This window comes from Danio rerio, chromosome 22 (assembly GCF_052040795.2).
Source record: "Danio rerio strain M-AB ecotype USA chromosome 22, GRCz13ab, whole genome shotgun sequence".
Classification (NCBI taxonomy): domain Eukaryota; kingdom Metazoa; phylum Chordata; class Actinopteri; order Cypriniformes; family Danionidae; genus Danio; species Danio rerio.
Window position 1 is genome coordinate 7297501 of NC_141042.1, and position 24504 is coordinate 7322004.

At 35.6% G+C, this 24504-nt stretch overlaps 2 protein-coding genes across 18 annotated transcripts in view; one reads left to right on the plus strand and one right to left on the minus strand.

Moving 5' to 3' along the window:
* The window catches only part of LOC100329818 (uncharacterized), a 25626-nt gene extending 6159 nt beyond the window's left edge, over positions 1-19467 (minus strand). For 2 of the 14 annotated variants that reach the window (XM_087303574.1, XM_087303569.1), the window contains exons 1-6: positions 19306-19467; positions 15664-15797; positions 15436-15520; positions 6240-6572; positions 2952-3287; positions 170-496 (exon numbers count right to left, since the gene is read on the minus strand). In XM_087303574.1, the coding sequence (XP_087159700.1) occupies positions 170-496; positions 2952-3287; positions 6240-6555 (979 nt within the window). In that variant the 5' untranslated portion in view covers positions 6556-6572; positions 15436-15520; positions 15664-15797; positions 19306-19467. Of the gene's footprint in view, positions 1-169; positions 497-2951; positions 3288-6239; positions 6573-15435; positions 15521-15663; positions 16142-16468; positions 16491-19138; positions 19264-19305 lie in introns of those variants that run through there. The other 12 variants (XM_087303572.1, XM_087303566.1, XM_087303573.1 and 9 more) reach the window with 8 other exon arrangements.
* Positions 19307-23342, plus strand: LOC100330694 (uncharacterized). Of its 4 annotated transcripts, none has more exons than XM_087303703.1 (6): positions 19307-19646; positions 20038-20355; positions 20445-20744; positions 20832-20939; positions 22403-22467; positions 23069-23342. In XM_087303703.1, exons 1-6 carry the CDS (start codon positions 19598-19600, stop codon positions 23120-23122), a joined length of 894 nt encoding a protein of 297 aa, XP_087159829.1. In that variant the 5' UTR covers positions 19307-19597; the 3' UTR covers positions 23123-23342. The 4 variants fall into 4 exon arrangements, with proteins under 4 accessions (XP_087159829.1, XP_087159831.1, XP_087159830.1 ...); XM_087303705.1 differs by having other exon boundaries at positions 19317-19646; positions 20038-20310; XM_087303704.1 differs by having other exon boundaries at positions 19461-19646; positions 20038-20310; positions 23143-23342.
* The last annotated feature ends 1162 nt before the right edge of the window (positions 23343-24504 follow it).

Genomic DNA, 24504 nt, shown 5'->3' on the forward strand with positions numbered 1-24504 from the left:
AATGTTCCCAACAACCAAATATTGTTCTAGATTTGAAAACTGCACACTTTAAACCAAAAGTTTGTGCAAGTTCACAATGAAAACACTCAAATTTGGTTTCATTTTAAACTGTTTTCTAAATCTGCAAAGGAAGGTGCTTGCAGGGATTAAAGGACTCAATGAAACTCACCAGTGACTTTAACACTGAACATCTTCATGATGCTGAATAAGCTGCTGTTGAACAGTAGTTTATAATCTCCAGAGTCTGTGTTTGTGGTGTTCATAATGGCCAGAGATCCAGTCTGATGATCCAGCTTCAGTCGGCCTCTGAATCTCTCATCATCATTATCTTTACACTGGCCATCTGAACAGGTCTTATTGGGAGTCCTTTCAGTGATGCGAGTGTTATTAAAATACAGCGTCATCACATAGCTTTGACTGTTTACTAAACAAGTCTCAAAAGTGACAGATTCTCCCTTCCTTACTGATTTCCTTCTCATTTCCACACCAGGAATGTCTAAAATATGAAACAACATTCAATCAGTGTAACCACAGTAAAATGCTTGTTTCTGATGGCCAATGAACATTCAAAGGCATAGGGCTCAAACTCGATTCCTGGAGAGCCGCGGCTCTGCACAGTTTTGCTTCAACCCTAATCAATCCAATCCAATCAATCAAGCTGTTCAAGACTACTAAAGACTTTTAAGCAGGTGTGATCTGGAGGTGGTTGGAGCAAAACTATGCAGAGCTGTGGCCTTCCAGGAACTGAGTTTGACACCACTGTTCTAAAGTGAGCCGTTATTTTAAGATAAATGCACATCTAAAGAAGATCCGGCAGGTTTTGCACACATTACAGCTCCATATTACTATGCTGAATGATTTCGGTTATTTCACAGCTACAACAGTTAGAAAACACATCAAAACACAACTGAAGCCTTTGAATAAGATGTGTTAGAAACTAGTGATACACACAGAAGCAGTCTGAGGACAAAAACCCAACAAATGTCTTAAATACAATATCTGAACAACACTATCTTTAGGTGTAGAAACCATATACAATAAGTGGAATAATGGACTTCACTGCACTTTATTATTAGAAAATCATGAAGACGTCTGCATATTACACATATTGTGGTGTGCCACCACTTCAGGTGTGCATTATTTTCTTACAATTTTAAACCGGCCACCAATAATTCCTTACATATAAACCTAATAAGTTGTACTTTAACAGTGTTATATTCCCCTGCAGAACGTACTTTGAGGTTATGTGTGTGTGTATCTGTTTGTATGTGCGTTTTACGCGTTGGTTACAGTGGCGAATGGCATTGGAAGATCTGCATTTCGTGCTGATGACGTTGGCCGCTGATGCTGGGATCGCACCACCAATCGCTGGGCAGCATAGCATTTAAAAGGCTGTGGTGAAAAACTGAATCCCCCTGCAATCCAGTCCACTTAACACCCCCAAGGGATTGTCTGTGGTGAATGCCTGATTAAAAGCTATTATTGTGATACCTTGCTGTGTGGCTAATCAGAGCTGTGTTAGCTTATTGTAGCCAGGAGGCTCACAGTAGAGATATGCTTATGCAAGCATACTAAACAGTATAAAACAGGGGTCCAAACTCAGTCCTGGAAGCTTCAACTTGCTTCTACACACTGCCAGGAGGTTTCTAGTATAAGAGCTTGATTAGCTGGTACAAGTGTGTTTGATTAGGGTTGGAGCTAAACTCTCAGGACACCGACCCTTCAGGACCAAGTATGGACATCCTTGGTATAAAAGATAAATGCTCAATTTCATGACCCATGCATGCCTTTAATTATACATAACTATATGAAAGAGTCAATATAATGTTTATACATGGCATTTTAATGGTAAAATGAATTATTCATGCTTTATATAAATTATAAACGTGATTTTATCTATTGCTCTTTTTAATTAGGCATTAAAAACTCAATCACTCGGAGTCTTATAGACTATTTTGAGGTATGTAAACAATATTGTAACAAGAATTGCCTCTTGTTACAGTTATGAAATAATTTAATCCCTACTAAAAAATCCATCTTAAACCAGCTTTGGCTGGTTTTAGCTGGTAGACCTGGCTGGTTTTAGAGGGGTTTTGGCCATTTCCAGGCTGGTTTCCAGCCATTTCCAGCCTGGTCTTAGCTGGTCAGGCTGGAGGATGACCAGCTAAAACCAGCTTGACCAACCTAGCCAGGGTGGGAGCCCGGTTAAAACCAGCTATGTCCAGCTTAATCCAGGCTGGTCAAGCTGTTTTTAGCTGGATTAAGCTGGTTATCTCTCGCCTGCTGAGACTTTATTTTTCACTGGAAGTATGGGCAATAAATAATCAAATGCAATGATATTTGGTTTTTAGTTATTCATCTCCATCCATTGGTCACACACACACTAAACTATTTTATCATCTTCTTCTTTTGCCTTCGTCCCGTATGATTGCGGAGTCGGCTCTTTTTTGGAACAAGTTCCATATGATAACAACTTTTTTTTTTTTACACCTTCCGGCCGGCCTGTCGTATGGGCCTGTCACACTCATACGCTACGGACAATTTAGCCATTTTAGCTTACTCCTCACAGAAATGCCAACCGAGACGAGGTTCGAACCAGCGACCTTCTTGCTGTTAGGCGAACGTGCTACCCACTCCGCCACTGAGTCGCCCACACTAAACTATTTTATGTTATGTCAAAATACCCTTAGTTTAATATTAGCATCTAAAAGTAAGTAACATATAATTGGGGGCTCGTCCGCAATGTATTAAAATGATTTGAAATCTTAAGTTGGTCCCGGATAATAGTTTTATGTGTGCATGCTCGGATGGTGCAGAAAAACGGTGACAAAAGGAAATTAGCTAAATGTTTTTAGTGATTTTTTTCTAAATACTGTATATGCTAACACAACTCTGAACGTAACACAAAAATATCACCAAATGCTTTTGTACAGTTTAAACATATGACTTACCAAATACAGCAACGATGAAGATCTTTTCACTGATGCTGTCATTGCTGATGATCCGAAGACGAAAAACTCCAGAGTCTGTGTTTGTGATGTTCATGATGGTCAGATTTCCAGTCTGGTGATCCAGCTTCAGTCGGTTTCTGAATCTCTCATTGCCTTCATTACACTGAACATCAGTGCAGATTTCAGTGAAATCTCCAGTGATTTGAGCGATGCGGGTGTTGTTAAAATACCACCTGATCTTTTCTTGTTGGTTTGTTTCAACACCAGAGTGTAGAGTGACTGAATCTCCCTTCACTACAAACACAGGTTCTCCATGAGAGCCAAAGTGAAAAAAACCTGTAAAAGTAAACAGTCGATTAGAAGCCAATAAAAAAAAAAAAAAAGGAAAGTGCAGTCTACACATCATGAAGACTAAAGAGATAAATATCTGGAATGACAATCAAGCCAACAGCGAAAAACATTGATAATCACTTATCAGACAAACATAACGATCTTAAATGAATGAGCACCATACACTTTATAAAAATATTACTTACTGTACTACTGATAAAATGAATGATTCCACTATGTCATACAATTTCCTGTTTACAAGTTACAATTAAAACCTCAAATCAAAAAAAAGTTGGGACAGTATGAAAAATGCAAATAATAAAAAACTAGACAAAAAAAACTATATTAAAGGAGTTCCTCGTGATTGTTGTTTTATTTATGTATTTTTTAAATGAACGCATATTTAAATTTTGGTTCCTGCAACACATTTCCAAAAGTTGTAATGTTGACATTTCTTTTCACAACACTAAAAATACATTTAGGGACGGAAGAAGTGTTTCAGTAGTAATTTTTCCTTTAAAAGTGTTAAGACAAAATATGTGTGTATGTATGTATATATATATATATATATATATATATATATATATATATATATATATATATATATATATATATATATATATATATATATATATATATATATATATATATATAACTGCCCGATGTGTGTGATGTGTATGACAGACACACACAAGTTAGGATGGAGGTAGCAAAAAAAGGTGGACATAAAGAGCTTTTTTCAACGAAAAGTGTAAGTCACATAATCTCAAGTTCGCTACTGAATGAGTCCATGATGATAATGCCGTTACGCTGGTGTTTTCTACGTTTTTAACATCAGTCTAACGTTAAAGAAGACTGATATAGTCTGTAAACAATATTCCCTAAAAACTAACTGCAGAATAAACACCTACATGTAAACGTATACGACCCTGCCAGTTCTCCTAATCTCTTAGAGTAACAGCTCCAAGTTCAGGTAAAACAATTAGTCAGAAAAACTACAGCCTGTGCTCCATCTTTTAATAATACTGTGAGACATGTTTAATTTGTATGAAAAATGAACGAAAGTCTTTATTAAACTCTCTCTTTATCAGTTAATAAACATTATTTTAACATGACACTTTCAGACCTGTAGCCAGCTTATTGAAAGGGGTTATTTGTTTTCTAAAAAAAACAACCTTTTTGCAGTTATTCACCTGAGGTATAAATAATACATTTTAGTGACATATAAGGAGCTAATTTTTGCTGGGTAATCTTGTTTGATAGTTATTATAACTACACTTTTTGATGTACCAAAACTATTTCCAACCATTTTGTCAAATTGCTTTATTTACACATTTAAACTGTAAGTTTTATTAAAGTTTTATGAATAATAAAAATACTTTGAACTAGAGATTAGGACTTTAAATTCTTAAAATAAAGAAATCAAGAGTTCAGATGCCAAAACCTCTAAATGCCATGAAAAAAAATTTGCATTTTTCTCAGCCTTGTATATTTATGTTCAGTTATTTCACTTTAAAGGCAATAAAAATAACGTATTTGTCACTATAAAAGGTAAATCACTGAGTCCACACACAGGAGTTGGAAAAATGCTAATTTTAGAAGATTATATTAAATGGCATTTAGAGGATTTTGCATCTAAGCTCTTCAAATATGAAAATATACTTATTTTTAAAATACAATTTTATAGTTATAATTTTCTTTGGGACATCTGTTAACTTGATTTAAATTAAAAACTGAAGCCTAGGCAAAAAACAAACTGGCCAGCGCATTTATCCTTCCTCAGTGAGAATTTAGCCATTTGAATAATAAAATAAATTCAAACATAATAATAATAATCCAACTTTTGGTCTTTCAAACCACCTGACCCCCCTTGGCTACGTGCATGACTATTTAATTTAACTTAATAAATTGTAAGAAAATAGGATTACTTAATAATACATTTTAATAGCAGTTAAATAATAAATATCAATATATATATATATATATATATATATATATATATATATATATATATATATATATATATATATATATATATATCAATATATATATATATATATATATATATATATATATATATATATATATATATATATATATATATATATATATATATATATAAACAATATTCATTCTTGGCGGGGATGACTCGTCCCCACCAATGTCAAGCGCAAACATACGCCCTTGATATATATATACACACACACACACACACACACACACATATATATTTATACACACACACACACATCAAAAATCTGATGGCCAGAAAGTGATACAATTTTTATACGTTGTTAAATTTTTGGTATTTGTGAAGTCCAGAGACTGATGTGTACAGCATGATTTTATATAAAATTCACGTTAATGTGTGATTTGACTAAAAAGCGGCCATAAACGAATATTTTTTCAATTCAAATGAGTAGCTAGTTGGATCCAGAAACCATATTCTATAAGTCACCATCACGACTTGACAAGCAGATAATAATATAATGAAAAATTAATATAATGAAAAACTCACTTATCATTTACAGCATGGGTTTCAAACTAAATTCCTGAAGTGCCGCGGCTTTGCACAATTTTGCTCCGATCCTTATCAAACAGCTGATCTAACTAATGGAGGTGTTCATAAGAGTCTAGAACATATTGATTAGTTATGATTAGTTAGATCAACTGGCCCTCCAGGAATTGAGTTTTAAACGCACGATTTACCGAGATTCTGTATTTCAAATACTTTAAGCTAATGTGGGCTGCTGTTAATGTGGGCTTCTGTTGTGTTTTGATGTGATTTTTGACTGTGAAATAAGTGAAATCATTCAGCGTAGTGAAATGGAACTCTAATGCGCTCAAAACCTGCCGGAACTACTTCAGCGGCCCGTTTATCTGAAAGTAAATGCACACCTTAGAATGTTCGAATCAAGCATTCAACAGCCACATAGGATAATTTAAATAATGACTCACCAATTACAGTAACAATGAAGATTTTTTCAGTTTGTCTGCTCTCGTTGATCTGCAGTTTATAAACTCCCGTGTCCGTGATTCTGCTGTCTTTGATGGTCAGTGATCCGGTCTGACTGTCCAGTATCAGTCTGTTTCTGAATTTACCATCACCATCTTTGCACTGAACACCTGTACAGTTAAAACTGAGGTCTCCAGTGATTTCAGCAATGTCGACATCGCTGAAACTCCATCTGATCCTTTGCTGTTGGTTTACTTTAACATTGGTGTCTAGATAGAGTGATTCTCCCTCCGGCACTGACATGGACCGTCCATCCATACAAACACCAAAAACATCTGGAAAAAATGAAGTTACTCATGAGCCAAACTGAATTATACAACATTAACAAGCTGTGAATATCCTTTTCTCCAGATCACACAGATTACAGGTAAAGAAATAAAAACACAGAAAAAAAAGAGCAGAAGATCATCACTGATTTACATGGGACAAAATTCGTGAGTGATGAACGGATGATCATAATTAGGAACGTATACAACACAATTTACAAACCCCTTTCCAAACATGTTAAACAATAATTATTTAATTTAAAAAATCAATGCTAATTTCCTTTATTAGTAGTATTGCCCTGAATAACCCATCACAGAGATGTTCACAAATTCACAAGACAATGTAAGTGCTCAATTTACACAATTAATACATTTCTTTAATTCCGCAGTACTCATTGGGATTAGTTTTTGAACTTTCCCAATGAGTACAATGGGGTTTTACAGTGTTCTAGTTCTTTTGTTTGTCGAGAACCTAAAATATCCACTGATCTATAGGAAAAACCTCCAGTTTCTGCATATTGTTTGCTTTGTTTTTCAGCTTCTCTGATGTATCAGAACACTAAATGAGTCAGAAGTGACTGTACTACATACAACCCCAAATCAGAAAAAGATGGGACAGTATGGAAAAACACTTTTTTTTTTTTTTTTTTACTTTGACTTGTATTTTAATATGAACACAAAATATTTCATATTTTTTCTGGTCAACTTGATTAAATTTTTAAATATATATTATTTCCTGTCAGTCAGACCTGAAACACATTCCCAAAAAGTTGTTACAGGAGTAGTTTAGGGCTAGTAATCAAGTAAATTGGTTAAATAATGATGTGATGTGAAACTGGCGATGTTAATGGGTGATTGTAATTTTGACTTGGTGCAATTAGCATCCAAGAAAGGTCTAGTCCTTTAGGAGCAAAGATGGGTCTAAGATTGCCAGTTTGCCAACAATTATGCAAGTAAATTATTGAAATGTTTAAAAACAATGCTCCTCAAGAAAGAGGGGAAGACGCTTGGATATTTAATCTTCAACAGTACATTACATCATTATAAGATTCAAAGAATCTGGAGGAATTTTAGTGTGTAAAGAACAAGGGCGCAAGCCTAAGCTGAACAACAGTGATTAGCAATCCCTCAGATGGCACTGCATCAAGAATCCCTGTTCATATGGGCGATATCACAACATTTGCTCAGGACTACTTTGGCAAACCTTTGTTAATAAATAGTTACATCCACAAATGGCAGTTAAAACTGTGCAAAAAGAAATCCCTATGTAAACAGTGTCCAGAAGCGCCATCGTCTTCTCTGGGCTTAAAGGCATCTGGTCAGATGAATCAATATTTCAGGTATTTTTGGGCAGAAGTGGACATTGTTTGCTCCGGACCACAGAAGATAAGGATCTTTTAGACTGTTACCAGCAACAAGCCCAGGAGGCCAGAGTCTGTCATGGTTTTGGGTTGTGCCAGTGTCCTTGGCAAAAGTAACTTGCACTTCTGTGATGGCACTAATAATGCTGAACAGTACATAAAGATTTTGAGTCACAATATGCTGCCTTCTTTTCCAGAGACACTAAAGCACATTTCAGCAAAACAATGCAAAACCACATCCTACACACATTACAAACTCCTGGCTGCAAAGGAAGAGGATTTTGGTTGACTGGCCTGCTTGCAGTTCCAAACTATCTCTATAGAGGATGTGTGGCGCATTTTGAAGAGCAAAATGCAACAATGAAGACTCTATACTGTTGCCCATCTCAAGACTTGTTTGCAAGAAGAATGGTACAGAATTACACCTGTTGGAGCCATTTATGTGTTGCAATTTTCTATTACACCACTAGAGGGTGTATAAGGTATTTTTGCTCTCCTCACGACGAGGAGATTTTAATTTTAATTTTGACAAAATGGACACTAAATGGATTGGAATATCCAACTTTATTTGTAAAGGTATCAACATTTCACTTTTTTTATTGACCCGTTCAAGCAACAAACGCGTCAGAAGCAAAGACCAAAATATTTGCCTCTACAACACATGAAACACTTCATCACGGTGTCTTCAGTCTTAAACGTCTTTTAAGTGTTGTCAAAAGGAATGACAACATTACAAAGTGGTAAACGCTTTACAGTTCCACCTTTAAAAAAATGTGTTGCCAAAGAATCAAAGTTGAAATACATGTTTATTTTGAAAAACAAAACAATAAAAATCATGAGGAACGCGTTAAATAATGCTTGTATTGTCTGCAATGAAATACAAGTCACAGTAAATTTAGAAATCACTACTTTCTTTTTTAAACTGCATTTCCATACTTCCCCTTTTCTGATGTGAAATTGTATAAAATCTGATATACTGCGATCAGGAAAACAATATAAAAAAACAGGATATTCCCCAGATGAGTTAAACAGCTGCAGTTTGAATTGGAAATGATTGACCATGAGGTCATTGACTGAGGTTTTTTTTGTTGTTGTTGTTGTTGTTGTTTTTTGTTATTTTACTTAAGAAGTCCACATTTTACACTAAAAATGCTGGGTCAAATGAAAGAAACTTGCAGTTAGCCCAACATTTTTAGACCATGTAAACAATCTGTGAATTAAATATTCCCTTTTTTCCTAGTATAAAAACAGTTGTTATAGAATCCACTGTAAAAATGCTATGCTTCAACCCAAATCTGGTTAAATATGTGCAAACCGAACATTAGGCTATACATTTAATAGAGCATTTTTTTCAAATGTTTGTCCATATTTTACCTATAATTAAGTAAAAAGCTCTCACAAACTAATGTCCATACATTGTCACTGCCTAGGGAAGTACCTTTTTGAAAAGGTACCTTTAAAGATACACATTTGTACTTTATTGTACCATGAGCTGTACATAGGCACTGATGTGTACCTTTAAGTTACAAATGTGAATCTGTTTGGTACACATACCTTTCTAAAAGATACTGCCCCAGTGACAGCTCATGTACCTTTATTTCTGAGTGCAAACACAGCAGTGCTTAGTTTGGAATCTACCTAATTTGGGGATTTGCCCAATATATCTGACAAACAACAAACTGTAGATATAGAATATTCATTATACTAAAAAAAACCCATTAGAACTGCTGCATTCGTGTACACTGGAAAGCTTAAAATCCCAGGCTGACACTGTGTCTTAACAACATGTGATGCAACAAGATTTCAGCAACAAGCAAATTGACTGCACCAAAACAGAAGCATTTCAACATCACCGACTGCACTCTCGATAAAATTAACACCTATTAAACTCTTTTAACTTTGAGGTTGTTTTGATTTCAATATCTGCTGCTGCTATCAGTAGTATGGAAATAAATGTCACATAAAAATTGTATTTGAAAAGCAGTTTGGTGGCCTTTTACACTGAATAAAGAGCATAGTCTGTCCCTGAGGTGATCTTTGTCATAGTATCATATGCTGTTTGTTATGTTGCGCTTCGGAGAAATAGGAAGAATAGAGTCAATAGAAATTTTGTTCGTCATCGTTGCAGATGGTTAGGACAAAACCCCCTTTAACCATGGAAAAGATGCCTTTTATAGTATGTCACAGTGTTTTTAGGACACTTTCCAGTGCTGCTAAAATGTGGAAAACCATAAAGCTGCATTGTTTGACCCTAACCCTATACACAAGATTGAGAAAGAGTGTTTAAATTTTCATCAGTACGATACTTGTTTTTTTTTTTTTTTTAGCTTTAAACAGGTGGTTTTAAATCACAAGATCAAAGAGGGTGCAGTGCTGGCTATGCTGGACACTAGCAACTCACAAGACACTTACAGGTCACCTTTATGATATGTACGTTTTTACACTGCCAACCCCCCACAGTAATGTCCTTTATTATTTGAATATGCAAAAACTATTAAAATCTTGAATGCATCACATCTATCATACCTGTGCTTTGAATGTTCAAAAAGGAAATGTAGTAAGTAAATGTTAATAAATAATAAATTAAATGTTGCTTGCAAATTAGTTTTTAAATTCGTTTTTTTAAAGGGTCACAAAACACCAAAACACATTTTTTGAGCTGTTGACAGTCGTATATGTGTCCCACACTGCTAAAAACACTATTAGGACACCTAAATTTCACTAAAAAGTGTAAATTGGTTGTTTTTGCGTTATTTCAAGCAAATTCGTACTTCCTGTTTGAAACGAATTTTTGAAGCTGCGTCACGACCATGAGATAATAGCGTTGTATTCCAGCGTGCAGACTGGACGTCTGTGCCAGAGTGTGTCTTATTACGTCTTACAGTGTGATGCATTAATGCACGAGTAAAGCTTGGTTCAAACCAATCAGCGCGCTCTATTGTGCAACTTCATTAATATTCATTAGTGTCACAGTGCTCTGTGAGAGCTCAGCTGGAGTTACGTGTGGATTAACCGTGTACGCGACTCTCGACAACAATAACTTACGTGTCTAAGGAGGAACATTGTTTACCTGAGAGCTGTTCTCATCTGCAATCGCTGAGATCTCGATTCGCTTGTAGTCTTCTCTTAATAAAGACGCGGCTCTAGTTGCTGGTGATTGTCCTGTCTCTACAGATTTGGTAAGTGAGCGACCAGTGCTCTTGTTTATTCCGTTTGTTCGTATCGGACTAAGTTAACTATTGCACCGAGTGTAAACATGTTAGCACCACAACCAAACTTTAACCTCGTGTAGAATTTTCGCCGCATTTTGTGACCGGAATAACACACGCGGCTTTCTGACGCTACCTGCCGTGTGCATCTAGGCTTCCGGGAAATGATGAAGCTTTTTTTTTTCTCATTCGCCGTGCGGTATCAAACATTGCATGAAAAATACACGCCTAGAGCAGTTCCTCAAGTCAAATATCTCGTTTGTCGCGAGGGACATGAATGAATTCCCTAATTAAAAGAGCCAAACTGCAGTTAAAGTCCACCATTTAATAATTTGGCAAATAATTCGACTACAGATGTCCATGTAGGTTTAACACCATCACTTTCTCCCGTGTGTGTGTGTGTGTGTGTGTGTGTGTGTGTGTTTTGACTCTGAAGCTCGCGCGTGCCCAAATAGACACTCCCACACCATCCCACTTTAGTTCCTCCGACACTCCCCCCTAAACAGAGCTGGACACGCCCACTTTTCTGACTTTTTCCAAAGTAGAGGTGTGAATACACCCTCCTGAAACAAGGGGGTTTCATGGCCCTTTAAATGCAAAACTGACGGCAGTGAAATGACACTGATAGGTCATGTTGACACCATGGCAAACGTACACAAAAATAGTTTGCGATTTCAAACAGAGTTATAATGAAGCACTATAAAGTGAATGACATATATTGTGTATATAATTTCATTAGATTGCAGTCTTTCTAGTGCAGCCCTACACTTCCACACTAATGGACTCAGCACAACTACAAAAGATGCTAACAGTCACTGATCCTCAAAACAAAAACAGCCATGGGGTCTAAACATTCAAACAGAATAAGGGTGTTGTTGTTTAGGTAACCACATGTGCCATATTATATATTACATGCTGTTAGCACTGCACAAATGGCAAACATTTCATTTGTGACAATTATATGCCATACAACGAATGGTGAACAGTGCAACTCACACAAATCTACAGACTGTAGTAAAGGATTCGGATTTATACCTTCAAATCAGTCTCATCATGGATCAATATTTATCCTTTTCGCATGTCCTGTTTCCTATCATCTTTATTAAATTATTATTTAAATGAGTATTTAACTTTGAATTAATTTTAACAAATGAATAAGTTAAACACACTGCTTTATGTAAGAATGTTCAGTGCATTTGCCTGTCTCCGTGTAACTTTCTCAGGAGCCCCCAAACTAGGTCAGAGGTCACAGAGACCTCGAGTGGAACTGAGGACTGGAAGCAACTATTGTTATTTCTACAGTAAAAATAACAGTCTGTTTTTTGAATTATGGGACATTTATTTCTGCTTTGTTTACTTTTGATGTTGAAAATTCAGCTGTGCAGCTTATTTATTTAGGTTTTAATGCCAAACTAGCAGCATTGGCTGTATTCATAACAAAAACATATACTAAATATACAATATATAATCGTATCAGTTTCTTAACAAACATATATTGTAAAAAGAAAACACATACACGTAGCAACAAGTAAAAAGAGTCATATACAATCTTTTAGTTTGATTAAAGTATTATTCTATAAGCGCTCCTGAAGGCTTCAATTCAAACACTTTCCTTAAAATATTTCCCGAATAAAAACGTTCTCTAATATTGTTTAAAAATACACATTATATTAAAATGCTTTATCGTCAAAATATTCTTACACAAGTCACAAATAGGTTCTTCTTTCCCTTTCAATAAATATGCGTGTGTAAAGGCTCATTTATTCTTCTGCGTCAAGCGCACGCGTATACCAAGCCACAGCCTGCGCGTTGACGCATAGCCCTACACTGTGGCCGTCGGCGTCGCTGACTTGCACCTCTCAAAAAATTTAACTACACGTCCCACCGAAGCGTAGTGCAAGCTCTGTGATTGGTTGGCTTGGTAGCGCTGACAAGTCTGGGCGGCACCGAGAGCCGCGAGAGCCGGTTACTGCCTCAAAACGAGTGAGTTTGAGCCACTTGTACATTCAGGAAGCGTTCAAAACAAACAAAATACCAGCGAAGAAAGTCGACACAGAGACACATTAACACCTCACTGCCAACTAGCGTTTCGGAAGTGTTAATGCAGACCAACAGAGACAGCGCGCAGAAGTATAAATGCACAGCTACGCACGTTGCATGCGCCGTGGGTTACGTCGGTCACTTGACGCAGAAGTACAAACCAGGCTTTAGTCTTGAGTGTCAGATTCTACATCTCGTATGTACAACCTGGCCATGTCTATTTTCAAAACTGTAATTATTTCTTTCATTTACAACTGGATTCACTCAATATAATTTGTTATTCTTATATTCAACCCATTCCATTTGCCATTTCTCGTTAACTTACAGATTTAAAACAGGTTTAACATCAGACACAGGGATTTTACATTATTATCTTCAACTGTAGGGTTTCCTTAGCTGCTTTATCTGCACGTTCGTTTCCAATAAATCCCATATATCCAGCACAGGGCCGGAGTGGGACTCCTTTTCAGCTCTGGAGTTTCAAGCCTCAGACCGGCCCACCTCAGTTCACGACTGACTACATTAAAATAAGGTCATTTCCAATTTAGTTGCTAATTACACTATCACGTCTTTTTTTGAGAAAACAGCTGCTTTAGAACTTCAAATGTTCAACAACCCTAACAGTATTATATGTCTTAACAATAAAAATGAAAACAATAAATTACTCTAACGAGGATCGAACCCGGATCCGCGGAGTCTTATCCTAACGTGCTAACCGCTGGACCACAACAGCTGTGTACAGTGAGGAGACACAACTAAGTTTTATCATCATTAAAATAGATGAAAAGAGAAGAGTTGCAAAAAAATAATGAATAAAAAGGCTGTGGTCAAGTAAGTAAATAAATTTAAAAAGTGTGACTGCTGAGAGCAACAGATTCTGGAGCTAGGGACACCGGCCCTCGCGGCCAAAAAACGGACCGGCCCACCGGGAATTCTCCCGGTCCTCCCGATTAGCCAATCCGGGCCTGATCCAGCAGAAAATAATATCAAAGTCTTTAGTCTTTAAAAGGTCCGCTTTTTCTATTATGTTAAAAATCATAGGATGATTGATTTTCATAGATTGGAGTGCTTGTAAGCAGGACATAGAATCTGTGCATTGCTGTTCTTTTTTTATTTGTTCCAGAGCTAAAAACAGTGCACAAGCTTCAGCTGTGAATATCGAACTTTGTCCGAGAATCTCTTTCTAAAACACTCTGAAACAACTACTGCTACAGCAGATACTCGTCCATCTGATTTCGAATAATCTGTATACACTGGTACATAAGTTGGTAGACTGCATCGAAGATTCATAAATTCTTCTTAGTAAACATTTGGTTGGATTTAGCTGTGCAGTTTAACAAAGTGACTTTTATTGAAATTTCAGAATAGTGTGTGTGTGTAAAGATCAAAGATAAACATATTTACATTTCCCAAATGGCAAACAAATTGCAAATTAGTTTCTTTGTCTTGTGAATACACTGTAAACACCTGTGCTTTTTAGGTTATTTTGTCAGAGAATGTACACAGGCAGCATAAAATAGTCTTTGTAGAATTAGATAATGCAATGACAGGAGAGATGCTAGGTGACAGTTAAAAGAGACAGGCAAAGGTGTAAAGGATAGGACACACCAAGCTGACGGCCAGCCATTGGGCTTCATCGGTCTATAGATCAGGCTAGTTGTTTTGCTGTGTTCCACACGTCGCCTCTCATTGGGTTACTGTCAGTGATTGTTGGCTTGATTCAGCATAGAGAATCAGGCTGCATCCAAAATCGCAAACTTCCATAATATGATCATATGTTCCATACTTAGCGTACTATATGGTATGCTCAAAACAGTATGCGAGCCAAGTAGTATGTCTGAATTCATAGTTTTGGAAAAACAGTATGCGAGAAGTACCCAGATCATCTACTACACAGGTGTCAAACTCAGTGCCAAAATGGCCGCAGCTCTGCACAGTTTAGTTCCAACCCTAATTAAACACACTTGATCAAACTAATTGAGTCCTTCAAGCTTGTTTGAAACCTACAGGTAAGTGTGTTGAAGCAGGGTTGGAACTAAACTGTGCAGGGCTTCGGCCCTCCAGGAAGTGTGCATCTGATGGATATTACATGTTGCCTTGTGAGACAATTCACGAATGGGAGTAAAGCGATGCAACTGACACGAGTGGGTCATGTGATAATGACAAACGGCAGATGTAGTATGTTCGAATTCCATTCATACTACATACAACATACTTATCTAATGACCGTGTAGTAAATTCAAATTCAAATGAAGTACCTACTCAATTAGAAGGTGATTTCGAACAGTGCTTAGTCAATTTCCTCAGTGTCAGTCGTCGGTTGAAGCAAGCGCTCTGATTGGTTTTTCTGCAATGAATCAGAGCACGAGTGTGACATAGTGAAGTGACGTAGCAAGTAAACAATTGAAGCCAAGAAAAATCAAAACAAGGTCAGCTGTGATTTCTTTACATTTCTCAAATATTTGCAAATGATATGCATTATTGGATTACCGCACATATTTTCACAAGTGAATCCCTCCAGCGTGACTGACACTAAATGGTACTAAATGCTGCTTTGCTTGCGCTTCATCTGTGCGCCGGAAGTTTGGTTTCTCTTTGCATAATGAGAAAACAGATACTGCCGCCTGCGGAGCAAAAAGACATGTCCTCTTATGCACAACATGACTCTCGTTTCACTCGGCTTTCGTATCTTCGGTGTGTTCACGTGCAGCTTTTTGGTCCAGACACGATCCAACGCGAGGCGGCAACACAGTTGGGTTTTGTTTTTTTTTTATTTGTTTGGCGTCGGCTTGGTCTGTCGCGGCCATAAGTGAGAGTCCCACCTTGGGTATGGAAGAGTTGGACATGCTAACGGCAAGGGCTGGAGACAGATGCAACAAGACAAGGTGAAGAACAAGTGCAAAAACGGGAAAGACCAGAACAGCAGTGCAGAAGAGAGTTGATGACAAGTCAGGCCGAAATCTAAAGACTGCTGGAACACATTAAACATAACACCACGAACAATTAATAGTTAAAAAAGACAGACAGGGTGCAATACACATTCATTCTAATAACTGCAATACATTAGCCAACATTTAAATGACTGATATAATAAGATTTAAAAAAAAATTAAAGATTAAGACTGGAAAAGGATACACAGACTTCCCCCAAATGCCCATGCGTTCTGATATGTTTGAAAACTGCAAATGTATAGAAAATTTCATTTACCAATGAGTATTATAAAAAGTGAAGAGAACATATTTTTTAAACATACATACCTAGATATACCAGTATTACTAAATTTAAATTTACTTACGCGTCAATGTTTTCCTTGACATCTCAGACAGAGCAAACAGAGAAACAGGTGAGCACAATCAACAGAGCAGAAAAGAACAAATGAGGAGGTGAGGCAAAGAAAAGTAGAAGCAGGAACATAGCAGCACAAAAAAACTATGACTGTAGGTGTGTTCAACTTTGGTGCTTTAAGGGGCATAAAATGCTCAAGACAGAGGTAATAATATCTTATTACTTTGATGACGGACCTTGAATGGCCAAAACATTTTAGATTTTTTTTTTTACAATGTGGTTGGCCTGCTGGTTTGTCTATTAATGGCAACACATAACTCTCTTCAATCCATCAAAACCAACTCACATGACTTTTTTGATACACATACTGGAGTTTATTCGGTAAATATGTCCTTTGTAGACGATGCACTTTGTTTCAGAATGGATAAAATGTTTATGCTACTCCGTTGTGTGCCTCATGGTATTTACATTAAGTTTTTTTATGCAGTCTTTCAAAATGTGCATACAAACAAGTGCTGTGTACTTTCTCATAGATTAAATGCATTTTTTTTTTTTGTCAAATAAGTAACTTTAGGACTTAATTTACAGCTGGAAGGATGAGGAAAGGAAAACAAATGAAAATTCTATCACCCTTAAGGGGTTCCAAATCCTTATGAGTTTCTTTCTTCTGTTAAACACAAAACAAGATATTTTGAAGAAAACTGAAAATCTGTAAATTTGGACTTAAAAACAAAAGAAATAAGAAAAAGAAAAACTACAGAAGTCAATGGTTGTAGGTTTTAGACAACTCTCAGATTAACTTATTTTGTGTTCAGCAGAGAGAAACTCAAACAGGCTTGTGACAAGTAAACAAACACAGAATATATATTGACAAATGTCAGTTTTGGGTGAACTAGCCCTTTATAAAGTCAGTGCCATAAGTGCATAAATTGAGTCGATGTATCCATATTTATTTTGATAAACACGACACAATATAGCATTATGATTCAATACGATTTTGCTGTTATAAAAACACAATTTGTGAGCAAAACGAAACACACGTGATCATTATTTGTGCATCTGCTGTGTTGCCGTAAGGGAGCTTGAACACATGATGAGTCTCAAGTGGGCCAAAATTACTAAACGGCGCACACTCAAGTTAGAAGACACATCGTCGCCTTAGAATTAGAAGGTTCTATCTGACATTTTTGTCAAAATTGAGTTGTTGACATATTCTTATTAAATGAAAGCTTATTTACATTATGGGATGTTGTTTACATTAAGACTTTATTTAAAAAACAAAAAAGGTTTCATCTACAAAGTTGAACTCGAGCTTGACTCTATAAGGTTCTTTCTGTGAGCCAATCAGCATTTTAATGCACACACGAGGACCAACCAGGATCAGCTTTCTTTGTCATTATGCTGGACTGCTCCATTGACAAGAATCACAAAAATCATACAAAATCAGAGTCGGCTAAATAATGCCGCATCACACAAATTGAGATGTGTGTAAATGTGATGATTTAGAAGCATTTTTTGACATTGAGATTAAATGTTAAATTTTACTGTTGAAAAAAATAAAAATAAAAAACGAATATTAAAAAAATGTATATGTTAAATGCGAAATCTTTTTATTTGTGTATATATAGTCAGTGAAACACTTTTCAGTGTTTATTAAACTCATTTTCTGTTTTGTTTTAAAGTCATTAAATTTAATATTAAGCCTTGAAGGGTAAATAATTTATTTAAATAATGGGGCATATAATTCAATAAATATAGCATTAAATTCCATAAATATAATTCAATATTTCATATAAAGCATAAAGTTTAATAATTATGACCATATTTATTACATATTTTAACATCTGCACTGGATAAAATATTTAGCACAGTCTGTTTGTTAAATTTGAACAAGTAAAAATATTCATCCTAAAACATTAAATAAATGTTATAGAATGCACAAATGTAACTTTCTCAAACATAAATAAATTGTTACAACACCAAAAAATTCAAGTGGGAAATTACTTTTTAGAATTAGAAGGTTCTATCTGAATTTACCATGTTTTTTTACTCCAATTTGCAAATGTAAGAGAACTTTAATAATTTACATTTCGAGTACCTTTCGGGTCTCTGTCATGTTAATGAATGAAAGAGAACTTTTATACACATATTCTTTGCTATATGGAATGGAAAAACATTGAAGCTCAATATCTTAAAATCATTCAGAACGCAGATAGAACCTTATTCTAAGGCGGCGACGTATCTGGAGCATCAAGTCAAACACACCTAAAGTCATTTTGAAGTTTAAACATGCAAAGTAAAGTTTGTTTTACAGTTAAAACAAGCAAAACGCTGAAACGACACAGTACAAGAACTCTGAAATATCCAGCGCAAAAACTGAAAACAGTAACACGTAAGATTTCATGTTGTAAATAACATAACACTTTATAGATATTTTTTTTACCGCAAGGATTCCCCTAAACCACTGTTTTTAGTCTAGTGTTATTTTAATTTAATAAAAAAGTGTCTTGCAATACACTTAAAGGTAATTTTTTTTAAATATATTGATCTTAAACGTCTACTTCAACTTTAGGTGAGGTTTTATTCAACATCGCCGTTTTACATTTACGCCGTGATCAGCTGTTTCTAACACACTGCATAAATAACGGACATCATGTTAGCAATTTTTTTAAACCCTGACCAGAAGAGTGGAAGCAAACAAACGTCTCACGATCGTGCAAAACACATGCCGCAAGCAAATAACGGATAAACACATCGGACAACCTATAAAACGATTCAAAACAAACAGCATCCCTTCCTTATTCTGAAAACCGGAAGAGAAACAATAACTAGGTCTAAACGTCTCACCATAGTCGAGTAGGCAACAGTGAAAAGTGAATATAGTGAGAAACTTCATTTTTTCACATGCTTTTCCTGAAGAATAAATGTAGATTATAATCCATAAAAAAGATGTCGTTCGTTTCTGTTCAACATCTGTTCAAACTTTACTGGATAACGCCCAGAAAGTCTATAGGACACTATATCATAACAAGCAGGAGGGTCAAACGGTTGTGGGAGGATTCTCTCTCTCTCACACACAGACACCATCTTCAGTGTTTTTAGCGGAAGGTCTTTAAGTGAAGCAGAACTGTAAAAGAACATGTTTCAGATGTTTGTTTTGTATTGTTTGTGCTGGAGGTGTTGCGCTGGTAAGTTATTATAGCATTTCTTTTTTCCATTCATGAGCTCAGGTGAATTTTCATCTACTGCTGTGAATAGTTGTGTGATCCACTAATAACTTATAAATGTGTCTGGTTATGACCAGTATGTGGAGGCTTTGAACGCCAAAACCATTGATCTGCTAGAAGTTTTTAGTCAGTTTTTCTACTCATTTTAGTGTCTTTTATTTTAAATAAATACTGAAGATAACCAGTACAATTAAACTCACAATTTAAACACGAGGTTGTCACTTAACTGTGTTTCTGTGGTTGTTGTAATTGTTCTTTAGTTCACATGTAAATTACAAAATCTACAGCGGAGGTATAATATTATAAACCAGTCGGAGTCTTAATTTGTGTAAAACCTCTTGATGTTCTCCAGGTGTGTTTGATGAATCTGTTTCAGTGATGGAGGGAGATTCAGTCACTCTAAACTCTGGTGTTACTCACATTCAAGAGGCTGAAGAAATACTGTTGACATATGGAGCCAAAAATACTCTGATAGCTAAAATCACAATTACAAACCAAACTGTCTCCAAATTCATTGTTGTTAATGGGAGATTCAGAGACAGACTGAAGCTGGACAGACAAACTGGATCTCTGATCATCACAAACATCACAACTGAACATGCTGGAGATTATAAACTAGACATGGGTGAAGTAAAACTGACACCAAAAACATTCAATGTTTCAGTCTATCGTGAGAAGAGCTCATCTGTCAAACTTTTTAAAAATCCAACATGATCTATTTATGCTCATTCAACATCACTAAAATCTGGTGTTTTCCAGCTTATCTGCCTGTTCCTGTCCTCATCTTCAACTCTTCTCAATGTTCTTCATCGTCCTCTTCATCAGTGCAGTATTGTTCAGTGCTGTGTTCAGTAGTAAATGTGAGTGCTGTGAGTCTCTCCTGGTACAAAGGAAACAGTGTATTGTCCAGCATCAGTGTGTCTGATCTCAGCATCAGTCTCTCTCTACCTCTGGAGGTGGAATATCAGGATAACAACACCTACAGCTGTGTGATCAACAACACCATCAGCAACCACACCACACATCTGGACATCAACACACTCTGTCAGCCGTGTCAAGGTACAACATTGCCAATGGTAATGCCAATTTAACAAGAGATTGTCTTATGCTGTAGATCAGTTCACTTACTTCTTCACTCTCCTTCAGATCCTCCAGTCTCTCTGACAGTGTTTATCGCAGCTGCTGAAGCACTTTTGCTTGTTGTTGCAGTCGCGATCTTTTGCATCTGCAGGAAACACAGAAAAACCAATGAAGGTGGCAAGTTTTAACCACTTGATTTATAATGAGCATCACAGCAATTAAACAGTATACATTTTAAAATATATACTCTAAATGTTTAGTCAGTTGATATCAGTTTTGCTAAGTAAGAAATTAAAAATACTCAAACTACAGTATTTATTCTCTGGAATTTAATTTAGTGAGTCGTTATAAAAATGTGTACTTTTACTTTCCCTTGAGTACATTTTTAGTGTTGTATCGGTACTTTTACTCCACTACTTTATTACACACCTAGAAGGTAAATCGCATCATACTGAACAGCCTTAAGAGATGGGCAATTTATTGCAGCAAACTGTTTGGAAGCATTAAAAGTGTCCAAGAAGATGTCCAAAATGTTTACGCGCAATGACCCAGAATGTTTAGATCAGGGGTGGCCAATCCTGGAGAGCCACCTTCCTGCAGATTTCAGTTGCAACCCATAATCAACACACCTGCCTGTAATTATCACGTGGTGTTCAGGTCCTAATTAATTGGTTCAGGTGTGTTTGAAATAGGTAGCAACTGAAATCTGCAGGAAGGTGGCTCTCCAGGAACAGGATTGGCCGCCCCTGGTTTAGATGCAGGTCACTGATGAGAAGATGATGGATGTTTACTGTATAAAGACCGAAATGGCCTTAAACACCCAGCAGGCACAAGATGTCAACATGACATCAGATTGATGTTGTACCCCAATGTCGTAGAGATGTTGCATTTTGTTTGTAAATGTCAGGCTAATGTCAATGTCCAATGTCCAACCTAAAATCAACCAAATATCAATGTCTAATGATGTTATCACTATGTCTTCTATCAGATGTTGAATTTTGGTTGCCATACCTCATGAATAAATGTCAGTATTTAACAACATGACGTTGGTTTAAGATGTTGGCTCGACGTTGGATTATGGTCACTTTCTAACACAACCTAAAATCAATCAAATATCAACGTCTTTTGACGTCGTAATCGGACCTAATATTAACGTTTCATGTTGTTGTGTGCCTGCTGGGCAATAACTAAATGCACTACAGAATGTTACGTTTACACACATTCACAAATGAAATGTAAATGCATCATCTTTTCACAGCGTAATACTCACTACTCATGAGTACTTTTTAAATGGCTACTTTTTACTCATATTTTGAGTAATATTTACAACAGATACGTTTACTCTACCTGCACTACATTTTTAGGCAGATAATGGTACTTTTACTAGAGTATTATTTTTCCGTACTCTTTCCACCACTGCTTGATGGCCATAAATAGAGGTTACTATAATTTCCGAAATCAAAAACAGTAGACTAGCCAATTATCTGTATAGCATTGGTGAGAGCTCTTTGTGTTTGTAAGTTTTACTTGTATTATTATTTCTGTACACTGTGTCAGTAGAGACTTCCTGTGTTTGTGATGTTGTTTTAAAAGTGTTACACCTTTAATCACATGAATTTACATTTTAATTTTGACAGATGAGATCACTTTTGCTGTGATGTTACCTCATGCTACTTTCCCTGAAAAAAATGTGCAGAAATGGGTAAGATTATTTATAATTTCTTTATGCCATTGCATCATTTACAAAATACATAAGGTTATTATTATTATTTAATTTAATAAGTCTTTTTGGCATATAAAACATTTTGGTATATATATATATATATATATATATATATATATATATATATATATATATATATATATATATATATATATATATATACACATTTATATTATTACATTTTATTCACATTTTTTAGGTAATTTAATTTAAAGGATTTTAATATTTGCATTTGAAGTATAGAAGGAATGTTCCACTATTTATTGGGGGCCACCGGTTTTAGAAGTAATGGCTTTAAACTAATAACAGTTATAGACAGATTTTTCAACATATGCTAGAAAATTAATAAAAGCGCTATGCAGTATGATTAATATAGGCTTCATGGCATTGTTTGCGGCCCCCTACTACCGCGGGGCCCTAAGCGGCTGCTTACCTCGCTTATTGGACAGATCCACCCCTGAAAACAACTTTGAAATTGATCTCTGTTGCCAAATGTGACATTTCTAAACTATAACTTGTATTCTGCTTAATGCCAGTTTATCTTTTATAATGTATTTACTTATTTATTATATTTTAACAGAAACATGTAGAGGAAGTTCATGTGGTGTACACATTTGCTGCCATGAGAAAATGATCAACTTTTCTATTATCCAGATCCAGATCATCTTCATCAACGACAATCAGCACATACTGGCAACAAATTACACAGATGATATGAGATTTATTTTTCTTCTAGTTTTTATTGATTAAAATGGCCATTCAGGATCATTATGCAAGATTTAAATTGTGAAAATACTAATTAACTATATTTTACAGCATTCTCGTTTAACCAATAAAGCCGCGACTGTGAATAATTCAGATTTTGTGTGTTTATTAGTACGTCTACTGTACACAGATGTGGTTTGATCAGTTGGGTTGTCAAACATCTTGATGTGTCCACTGCAAATTAAAATGTGTGACTGATGTCAGCTTTTGAGTGTCTGAAATGTGAATAGCAGGTGATTAAAGGATCAAGAATGAAGTAAAACTTTATAATTGCATCTTATTTTAATAAAAGGCTATCAGTTGAGATAAAAAGACATAAATTAAGACATTGTTTTTCTTCAGTCATTTTTTTTTTGTATCTTTTGGTGTTGCCTGCCATTTTGTTCACCGATAGCATTCAGAAGCTTATTAAAGTGTCCAAAATTCATCACAATCTCACCACTTAGTGTGATAACGGGTCTGTCCTTTACTACATTTGATCTGTAACAAAATATGAAATGATTTCTTTTTTGACAAATATGACAAGCACATTATCGCCCTCTAGTGTCCCAAGCTGAAAACAACTTCTTTGAATAACTGGAACTTTTAACCAATAAGGTGCGCTAAAAATATACCGAGCCACTGTACAGTCCAGTAAAAAAAGAAAAAGAAAAAAAAAACATTTTGATTCTCAGAATGTTCACTTTTGGTTAGCCAGGTATGTGTTCATTACGTGAATAAAGGATGTACCTTCTACTAAAAACTAGGAGAACCTTCTTCAGACATTCTCACAACAAAGTAGAAAATGTTGATTAATTGATAATGCCAAAAACAAACAAAAAACATTTATTTTTATTATTATTTACTAGTGATCTGCTAAAAATAGTCATTATATATTCATTTACAGAATTACACTTTGGACATGGACGATGTAACATGATTTAACTGTTAAATGGCGGCATCTAGTGTTTAAGCACAAGACAGCTTCTTAAAGGAACAGTTCACTCAAAACAGAATATTCAGATAGTTAATAATGTTAATATTGAGTTATTTTAAATCTTTAAAAACTTTTTTTTTTTTTTTTAGAAAGAAAAACAATCTATAAAGATTACAAATTCAAAAGAATGACAGACAAAGCTAAACCAAGTCTTTTTGCTGTCGTAATGATGTATTTTAGCACTGGGTGGATATTCCATACCAGTGCAGTTAACTTACAATTTCTTTTATTAAACAACCATAATAAGCATAAAAAAGAGTGAACTGTATGTGCAG